The sequence below is a fragment of the Plecotus auritus genome (assembly GCF_963455305.1).
Source record: "Plecotus auritus genome assembly, chromosome: 11".
Taxonomy (NCBI): domain Eukaryota; kingdom Metazoa; phylum Chordata; class Mammalia; order Chiroptera; family Vespertilionidae; genus Plecotus; species Plecotus auritus.
The window spans coordinates 8,209,930-8,220,431 of record NC_137777.1 but is presented as its reverse complement, the minus strand read 5'-3'; the positions used below and the strand labels follow the sequence as shown (position 1 = coordinate 8,220,431).

Below are 10,502 nucleotides of genomic sequence, written 5' to 3'. Positions count from 1 at the left end.
GTGACCCCTGCACGACACAGCTGTCTCCTACCTCCACCTCCCCTCGCCCCGCCGGGAGCCCTCCTCCCTGCACCTGGTAGCTGCCGCGCCACCGCCTCCCCCGAGTGCGGTCGCGGCGCCCAGGGCGCGGGCGCGCGCCGCGGCGGGGCTGGTGTGGGCGCTCCCCGCGCATCGCGCGCGGTGCCTGCTCCCCGCGAGCGCCCGGGCGCCCTGCAGATAAATGCGTCGCCTTCCTCGAGAGTGAGCCAGGGCGGGCGAGGCAGACGCAGACGCCGCCAGTGACAGTGGCGATCGCTGCGCCCCGCATCGCATTCGTCTGCCACAGCAGCAGCAACAACAGAAAGGCGGAGGGAGGGCGCGAGGGAGGCGGGAGCGCGGTGCGGAGCTCCGCAAGCCTGGGGCTCTGCGTGGAGGCGGCCTTGGCTGACGTCCAGACCCCGGGCTTTGGCACCGCAGCTCGCCGTGCGCAGGACCGGCGGCCGCGGGCGCTCGGCGGCGGGACTGTGCGGCCTCCTGGCGAGCGCGCGTGGGCGAGTGGCCGCGTGGACTCCGGCCTCGGGAGGGAGGCGGCGCCGCGCCCGCGCCCGCGCCCTCGCCCCGCCGGCCGGCCGAGACGACGGGAAGTTTTATTTGCATCTCGGAAGCCGTGGCGGATGGTGGGACTCTCCGGCCCTGTGCAGTGTAAGTGCCCGCGGGAGGGCCGGACTGGCGGGCGGGCGGGCGGGCGGGCGGCGGGGCCGGGCCCCAGGCCATCGCTGAGGATTCCGATGGCCGGCCTTGGCGTTGGGGCGACTCGGCCCAGAGCCCGCCGCTGGGCTGTACTGGTCGCTCTGCTAGGGGAGGACTACGCAGCAGGGGAAAGAGGAGCAGCGCCGGGGACTCCAGTCTGCAATGACACTGAACTTCACGGGTCAGCCAAGGATGCCATTTGCACTCTTAGATTTCCCAACTGCCTTTAAGAAATAATTGTTCTTCTCTCTCCGTGGTCACTCAACGCCATGTGAGCAGGAGGATGACTCGGGGTCCCCCCAGCCCCCCAACGCCCACAAAACAGCTGGACAGGGTGCCCACGGTGCGCTTTGGCAGGTGGCCCTAAACCCGCATCGTGGTGTTTTTTTTGTGTGTGTGTTTTTTTTTGCTGTTTGTGTTTAAATCTGGAAGGGAAAGGCTCGTTAGACGGTGGAAAACTTGGCTCTAGGAGCAGGAGAGCGAATCTCAACTTTGAGACCCGGCTGCGACTAGGGTCGTGGTCCTTTTAGCGGCGTGCAGGCGTCGGCGCGGGTCCGGGAACTTCACCTTGGCATTTAGGGTCGTTAGCCCTTCGGCGGGCGGAAGGCGGCCCGGACCCGAGCACCTCCCGGCCTGCGGGCTTCCCCGCGGGGCTGGGGGGGCAGCGTTGCTCCCGCCCGACCTCTGCGCCCTCGGGGCCCCGCCGCCCTGGTCCCCGATGGTGTTCCCGTTGCCAGCCCGGAGGCGGTGCCCACCTCTTCCCGAGCCCGAGCCTTGGGTTCTGCAGCTCCCGCCCCAAGAGCCCAGGCGGGGAGCCTCGTCCGGGGGAACTGTTTTGATTTCCAGAAACCCGTCTGGCTGAGCCGCGGAACCGCGCGGGGCCCCGCCGCCCACCGCTCTCATTGCGAACCTGGAAGGACCGGGGTGGATGGCGCGCCCAGACCCCTCTCCCGGGGCGGACCTGTCGCTGGTCCGGACGCCTTAATCAAATGCAGTTATCTCGGCACCGGCGCTTACATTCTTCTTCCTCCTCTTCTTCCTTTTTTTTTTTTTTTCTTGGAAAGGGAGGTCAACCCTTGGGAAAGTTTGAGTACTGAGATGATGGGAAGGAGGACGTGAATCAAGATGGTTACTAAAATTACCTGCCCTCCCACCCCACCCCCGCGCGCCTTCAGTGTGGCGGATTTGGCAGGGGAACCTTGCAGTCCTTGGTCTCCTTATTCCTTGCTAAGCATAATGGAGAAATCCTTGGAGCATAGCTTTTCTTCAAGATGGGGCACCTCAAATCCCAAATGTGCCCCCCCCCCCGCACCAGCCCCAGCCTGGCTGCTGCCTCCTGAGCGAGTCTGTAAAACGTGGCTTTAAGGAGTCGCTTGTATACCCCGTGGCAGACCAGTCCCCAAGGCGAGGGAGAGGCAGTGAAGACCAGGAGAGCTGGAGAGGCCACTCCAGACCAACTTCATGTGCTTCATGTTACTCGGCGGAGCCCCCTGGAATTTTTAACTTCCCTTCCCTTAATTAATCTGCCCAGGGTCTGGATATAAATGGCTGTCCGCAGCTGCTGCAAATTGATTTATCCCCTGATAAAGGTCGGGTTGCTGACCAAAGCATTTTCTTTCTACCTTCTCCGTGAACTGGAATCTGTTTTACAGGGTTCCCCCCCCCCCCCTCCTGGTCTCCTTTAAAACATCTGTAACGTTTTTAAGTGCGCTCAGTGGCTTTTATCATCTTCCCCCTCCCTTTGCATAGAACAGAGTGGAACTGGGTCTGTGCCCAGTGAGTGCACACTCACTAGAATACAAATGGACTGGCTTCTCTGTGATAAATGGTTTGTTAGTGTCGGGGGCCTCCTTTTAGTTTATTGCAGCGTTTTGCCTGGGCCATGTGAGGGTTGTGTGGTGCCCAGCTTCTCCTGTCACACAGTTCCTCAGGAAAGGGTGACAAACACCATTGTTTCCTAAACCAGAAGAGCCCCAACCTGGGTGTTTCTGTCCGCCGTGATGTGCACAAACAGCAGCAGATTCATAATTCTCTGATTCCCCTCCCTGCTTCTTTAACTGCAAAATGTAGTCTCGTTTTCCCATCCTGGGGGCTTTCAGATAACATAGATAGGGCTATCTGACCCCCCCCCCTTCCTTTTATTTTACTGATTGCTGTTTTTAGAGGGAGGTCTGACAGCCTTACCCAGTATTAATCGTGGAATCTCAGTTTGACCCAGGCTGTTTTTTTGCAGCTAGAATGGATGTTGAGGAAGTTGAAGTCTATCATTTCTTTACATGGACTGCATTTAGCATTTGGTATTTCCTTGGTTTATTCTTTCAAAATACAAAATTCCAACCAAAAAAAAAAAAAAAAAAAAACCCACCACCAAAAAACCCCCCAAAGAGTCTGGCTTATTTTGAGTGCATGAAAAGTGACTCTTTTTATTAAAAGTCTTTGTTTAAGCATTAATTTTATTGCAGATCATTTAAACAGCAGTCACCTTATTTGAAAAGCTGAGTATTGAGCGGGAGAATTTGACTATGTAGTTTCTCCAGTGACCGGGTTCATGCCTAAAATAATCTGTGACCCACTTACAGCTGCTAATAATTTGATTTTTTTTAAATGATCCTTAAAGGACCTTTCTAATAAGAAGCATTCTACTTGCCATCCAATGCAAACTGTACTATTAATTGCAAGTTGCTGGAAGTTGTAGGATGGTATGTTTTACAGCTACAGAACAGCAGCTTTTTAATATTTTTACCGTTTTCCCTTACTAAAGTAAAGTAAAATATTGCTCTTGATGCTGGTATTTGATGATGAGTTGTCTCACTGAGGATGTTAGTCTAAATATTTGCAGATAAAAGAGCACTTCAAAATTGGCAGAGAACTACACAAATGTAAAGTACCATTATTATTTATTTTATTGTAAAATAGAATCTTAGCAGAAAACAAAACAAAACACTTTTTTTTTTTTTTTAACCCTACACATTGAAAAGGGATCACGAGAAAGCAATGCTTCTAATAGGAATACTGGTCAGTGGTTGTCAGTTTGGGACATTCTTCACTGTCAAATCTTGTTTCTCACTTCTTTGATATGAACATCAGCTGACAGGCACTGAATGCAAAGCCTTCTTCATTGAGGTTTTAGGCAGGCCACATAGCCCTTCACAGTAAAGCAGTCTGAAAAATTGGCACCTGCAGGATTTGCATGTGAAAAAAACCGAGTCAGTTGCATTTTACTGGAGTCTGTTACCGTAAGTTACATAAGCTCAGTGAGAAAAGATACTTGTTACTGTTTGGGCATTTAAAATGTTTTGCTTTATATGCAGTTTATTAATCATATAGTGTTCCATAGACTTTATTGTTAGCAGAAGAAGGAAGAAGTGATGTCTGGCTTTACAGAAGTTATTTATTATGGAGTGGATTTATTTTTAACCATGTGCTTACACAGTACACTCACATTCATAGTCAGTTGCTAAAATGTACCTTAAAATGATGAACTCATACAACTTTCAGAATAATCTCTAAGAAGTTAAATAAATACATAAACTTAGGTTAACATAAATATCTTTAGAGAAGAATCTAGCATTTTCAGTTACTTTAATAACAAGTTAAAATCTATAAGAAAAAAATAAATGTTTCATCCTTCTAAACCTCAGGAAAATGTTGTTTCCTCCCACTGTTAAAAAGTGTTTATCACTAAAATGCCTTTAAAAAATATCATAGTTAACCCTATTTATGCAAAATAACTGTTCAGTCCACTAACACCTTTGTGAGCCATTCCTGGGAACATTTTATTCAGCATAAGTTATTATCCAAAGCGATACCTTCCAACCTCACTTCTCTTTTTTACACCCATTAATATAAGAGTTCCTAAATAATGTTTAAAGAACAGTGAGCATTTTATTAAAGCAAACATTAGTTCAGTTTAATGGAGGTAATTGTAAGTGATAAGACAGAGCAGGTTATCTCTGTGTTGTTTAAACAGAAGGAGCTACTTTGCACCATTTCCAGTAGCCATCTGTGGAGGAGAAGGGTTTGCACCTGTCTGTCCACACTAATTATAGATTAGGGCCAAAGAAATGAAATTCGAGGAGGTTTTCAGCTAATGAAATCCATACTGATTTTATTGTAAATGTGTTTTATGTAAAGAGGGTGATGGTTGAGTTATGAGTGAATAAATCGCTACGTCTCTGCTAGGCACTTGGTTTTGAAGCACAATTCTGCTGCATTAACCTTTGATATTTAAAAAAAAAAAAAAAAAGACAAGCCACTTAAAGATGGATGCTAGCCTTTGTTTGACATCCAGAGCAGCAATTTAGTGAGAAGCAGGGAGGTTCAGCGTGCAAGGTAGAAATGTGCTGGGAAGCTGCTTACATGTTAAGAACAGTCTAATATTTTGAAATGAAGATTAGAGATGTAGAAGGTAGGCTCTGTATTAACTTATGTACACAAAACATCCGGAAATTAGAAAGCCTTTTTTTTTTTTTTCTGTAGTTCAGTTCCCCATAAATGAGAAATTAAAGTAAAATAAGTGAGGAATGCATTCCTCAATAAAAGGTCACATGGATGTCTGCCACATCTGTTTATAGTAATTATGAACATAATTAACATAAGAATTACAAATGAAATAATGACAAGCTGAGCAATGAGATATTATGCCGTAATGGTCATATGCTGGAATTCTCACATTATAGCACACTAGAATTCACATACTCAAAGAAAGAAAGAAAATGCTAGATTTTTATCTGAACTCATGCTTCAAAACTTATCTGCCTAGGGCAGATGGACTTCTTGCTTTTATAGGAAGGCAACCTATTATTAAGACGAGAACTAGTTGCAATTAAGATTTCTAGGCACCAGCCTGGACTTTAAGACAGCTGTGATTATAGAAACCACTTTCTGTTGGACACTTATTCTGTGATTATAGTTCTTGATTGTTATATGGCTTTTTTTAAAAAATGGAAAGCTTTGCAGCAAAGTATTTGCTTTGGAAGAGAGTCATGGATCCTTCCCATTTGAGAACTGGTTGATCTTTCCTATAACTGAGTCAAAAGTCCATGAACAAACAAGGTAGTAATAGAAGTACTGCACCTCTTACAAAATAAGAACCTTGGCAGATTAGCTTTTGCACACCCTTCTTCATGTCTTAAGTGTTTGGATGCTTTTAAAAGAAAAATATGTTAGCCTTTTCTGAGTTTGAAAGTACCGCGTTTTTTTTTTTTTTTTAAATAGCATTTTTCCAAAGAACATGTAATGGAAAATTCACTGGACGTTTGTAAATGGTATTTTTTTTTCTTCCTAGAGTTGCATTCGATTTACAGGCGTTTGCATGTAGCCTGTGTCCAAATTGACCTACAGAAATGTAATAAAGGGGAAGGTATGTGTGGTTGGATTTGGTTACTCTGGATGCAGTTCTGTATAACAACCAGGGAAAATGTGAGAGGTCACCTTTTATAAGAGCTAAAATGATACCCAGAAATCTCTTATTAAATTTAAAACACGGGAGAATGACAGAGTCCAGCCCATGTGGAGCTCACCCATTAGGTAATGTACCTGCCACGTGATTTACTTCCTGCCCTCTCGCCCTTCTCCAACTACTGAACCTGGCCACTTTTGGCGGGTTTTTGGAGAAGTATCACCTTTTACTCATCTCAGTGATACCACGAGGTTATCCAGGTTATTGGTTCACTGGAGGATTGTGGCAGCCTCCACCACCCCCCCCCCCCCCCCGCCCGCCTTGTATCTGGCCTTCACACATGCCCTTCCCCCAGCTCTGCCCAGCTTGTTGCACTGTGCCTTACCTATCAAATTTCCCTTAATTCATTTGTCAGAGATGGGGGGAGCATGGTGAAGCGGAAGTGGGGGGGGGAGGGGGAAGGGGGGATCCACTACACATCACACCGTGTTTGGGCTGTTTTGGGAGGAGGGTTCCTGACTGAACCCTGCTTCACCTCATTTTCTAAAGGATTGCTTCACATTGGTCTCCTGTGGGGCCACTCTCTTGCTCATGTATGTTGTTTTTCTCTGTCTCTGCTCACTGGCCTTCCTCCTCTCAGCCCTACCGTTTTCGTCCCTTTAGATCGAGACACCACGCACACAGTGTTTTCTAACCCCCAGTGTCACTGTATGCCATGAGCAGTTAAGCAGTTTACTGGCTGTTTTATTCTGAACTCACACTTCATACTGCAGTGGGAGCTTCTTAACACAACCAAATACTCCCCACCCCCCACCAATAAAGTGGCCTTTTTTTAATTAATATTTTTTAAAAAATATATTTCCATTGACTTCAGAGAGGAAGGGAGAGAGAGATAGAAACATCAATGATGAGAGGGAATCATTGATTGGCTGCCTCCTGCACGCCCCCTACTGGGGATCGAGCCAGCAACCAGGCATGTGCCCTTGACTGGAATCGAACCCGGGACCCTTCAGTCCGCAGGCCGGCGCTCTATCCACTGAGCTAGGGCTAAATTAATATATTTTTATGGATTTCAGAGAGGGAGGGAGAGAGAGAGAGAAACATCAATGATGAGACAGAATCATTGATTGGCTGCCTCCTGCACGCCCCCTACTGGGGATTGAGCCTGAAACCCGGGCATGTGCCCTTGACCGGAATTGAACCCAGGACCCTTCAGTCCGCAGGTTGACACTGTATCCACTGAGCCACACCCGCTAGGGCAAGAGTAACCTTTTTGCTGCACTATCTGCACTCCACTAAGGATCCGATCCGGTGTCTGATGGGTGCCTTTAAAAGGGAAAAGGGGCTGCTACGGAACTGACCAGATGTATCTCCTTCCTAACCCCAATGGGGTGGAGGATGAACTCTGGTCTGATGGACAGGCCTTAGCCCTGCTTGATCTCTGAGGGCTTCCTGGGCCCCCGGTGGGTGAAGAGCTGTGAGGCAGCCCCAGCAGGGACTCGTTGCCTCCATTTCAAATTCCCACCTGGAGCATAGGCTCTGAGACAGGGGTGGGCAAACTTTTTGACTCGGGGGCCACAATGGGTTCTTAAACTGGACCGGAGGGCCGGAACAAAAGCATGGATGGAGTGTTTGTGTGAACTAATATAAATTCAAAGTAAAGGAGCGGAGGGGAGAGCAAGAGAACCGGATAGAACAGCCGGATCCGGCCCGCGGGTCGTAGTTTGCCCACGGCTGCGTGTACACGTAAGGAACCTCCTCCCCACACAATATCTGGAGGTGCAGAGATGTCTCCAGGAGTCACCTGTAGCCACCAATCCGAAGTGCTCCTTCTTATCACAGGAATGCTGGCTGCACAAGTCATGTGCTGGGATGCATTACAGCTCAGAGATGTTCAGTATCTTGCCCGTGTCTGTCCCTGTCATGGGGGGAATGTGTGTGTGTGCGCATGTGCATGTAAGTAATTTAGGGGTACTGAGGTCAGCAAAGAAAAAGGCAAGAACTCCCACTCGAGGTTGGTCTGGAAGGCTGTGTAATCGCTCTGGGCACTCAACGAGGTTAGTTTTACAAACTGTGGCTATTTGGGTGGAGGTAAGAAGGCGAGTATCTCATTGGTATACTCACCCTCGGACCTCAACAGAACCTCCAAAATGTTCATGGGCTAGCCCTGGAGCAGAAATAGAGTTTGTTAGCCTGGATTCCTCCCTTTCTCTCAGATTAGGGACAGATTTGGGAATGCAGGGGACCACCCGCTGTTCATTCTCACCCAGCCTTGGGGTACCTTGATCCTACTTACTGCTCCCTGTCCCCACCCCCCCACCCCACCGCCATCCTAGGGCCTGAAACCCTCCCCTTATTCCTTCAGGTTTATTTTTTTTCCTCCTCCAGTCTGTCTCTCCCCTCTCTCTCCTACTTTTCCCCTCTCTCCTGCTCTGTCTCACATGCACCCTCTGTTTATTTTCCTGCCTCCATCTGGGCCCTGCTGATATTGTAATCACCCCGATGCACGTTGGCTCCTCTCCTCTCCCTCCTGCGCGCACACACTCACTCACACACAATGTGCCATCCTGACAAGCCTTTTACTTCTGATAAGCTCTGATGTGTGTTTAATGAATACAAAGCCACGGTCCGGGTGCCGCCGCCGCCGGGGCTGCCTTGCCTCTCTTGCGCTCCTTTGCCAGAAGGTAATCTCAGCGAACAGGGAGGGGAGGCGAGTGGGGAGGTGGGAGGGGTGGGAAGGAGCGGGGAGGGGGGGCGGGGGGGGGGAGAGCACGGAGAGGCTGATTTTCTCTTTCCCTCTCTCCCTTTCCAAATGATTCAGAAGTCGATAAGACCAGGAGAAGTGAAGATGTAACATGTTATCTGTCGCTCCTCTGAGCGGGCAGAGAGAATTTACATTTAAAGATTAGCAGAGGGAGAAAGAGAAATCTGCCTTTTGTTGTATGGGTGACGAGGAGACATCAGCCCTGGCCTGGCCGCTATCTCCCATCACCTCTGCTATCCCGACTGGACACGCCGAGGTGAGATTACCAGAGGGCCTTATCTCGAATTGGGTTTAGGTTTGCCAGCCTGAATAGCTCTAAAGAGACTCTATAAAAGGGGGAACAATGGCTTATTTATTGACTGGACACCGAAGCCTTTAGATGAAGAGCGGAGAGAAAAAGCTCCTTAACAACTTGATTGGTTCATTTTTATTTTAAGGGGAGACGGTCTTCTAGTGCAAGGCAGGGCCAGAGAACTTAGGCAGAATGTGAATGACTCAAATGTCTGATTTCCTCTCCCCCCCACCCCCTGCTCTGCTTTCTCAGCACCCCCCGACCCCCCCCCCCATTTTAACACGAATTTCATGTACCCCTTATTTGGAGGATTGACAAACTGAGAAAAAAGGTGGAGGCTTTGGGAATTGATCATTTGTGCCTGATTTTACGTGACTTGATTTGAAAGAGTGATGCATTGATGCTAATGTACTCGACTGAGTGAGAAAAGCTAACAAAGCCGACTTTTAATATGATATTAGTTGATTTTCTGGTGTGGTTTCCATTGGGTCTAGAGAAAAAAAGTCACTCTGAGTCTAGTAGGTAGGCTGGGACTTTGGATTTGAACCATGGACATTTTTTTCCTTGGAGTTAGCTTTTAAAAAGAATACAAAGTGTTTTATTGATTCCTGAGTGTATTTCCAAAAACTATAATGTCCACTTTGGAAGATCCTCGAGATGGGTGAACGTGGGGAAAAAAAAAAAATGATTGTTTTGCCTCTTACCCCTTGTCAAGATAGGTATTTTCATAGATAAATAGATCCAGTCCCTGAAAGCCTCATCACAATTTGTTTAAAGCTAGGGGGATGTTTTCTTGTTGACAGCACAATCCTTTGGGGTAAGACAATAGAGTCCCATTATTTCACTTCCATTGACTGAACATATTGACATTTCAGGTTTGTTGTTGCCTCAGTGAGCATGGTGCAACACTGCAGTTCACAGCCCAACCGGCCAGAGGGGCCCATGGACTCCTGTGTGCCGTTTGTTTCTGCCCTCCCGTTCCCTTGTCCCCCGGCAGCGTCCCGGTGGGCAGCCTGGGGTCTCTCCGAGGGGGGAGAGCTCTGTTGGCTGAGAGGCCAAGCGGGGCATAGCATGTGGTCGGAGCGTCGTTAATGCTACCCAGAACTGGGTGTTCCAGAGAAATGTGTGGAGCGCTTTTATTTAAAAACCTCAGAAGCAGCCTAGAGAGCACTCTTGCAAGGTTTTCCAAAGAATAAACCATTTTCAAGATGGACTTTTTACCTTCGCGGGGGGTGTGAAGGGGTTGTTGGTCACATCATGTAGAGGTGTGTCCCAGTTTGCGTGTGGGGGACATCCCTGTCCGGGACGGTCAGACA

The 10,502-nt window shown here is 48.4% G+C and overlaps 1 protein-coding gene across 1 annotated transcript in view; it reads left to right on the top strand.

Annotated features, from left to right (window-relative positions):
- The first annotated feature begins 261 nt into the window (after positions 1–261).
- Positions 262–10,502, top strand: part of RUNX1T1 (RUNX1 partner transcriptional co-repressor 1) — a 170,900-nt gene continuing 160,659 nt past the window's right edge. Inside the window, exon 1 of the mRNA XM_080646171.1 lies at positions 262–681. Coding sequence (XP_080502297.1) covers positions 654–681 — 28 coding nt within the window. The 5' untranslated portion in view covers positions 262–653. The remainder of the gene's footprint in view (positions 682–10,502) is intronic.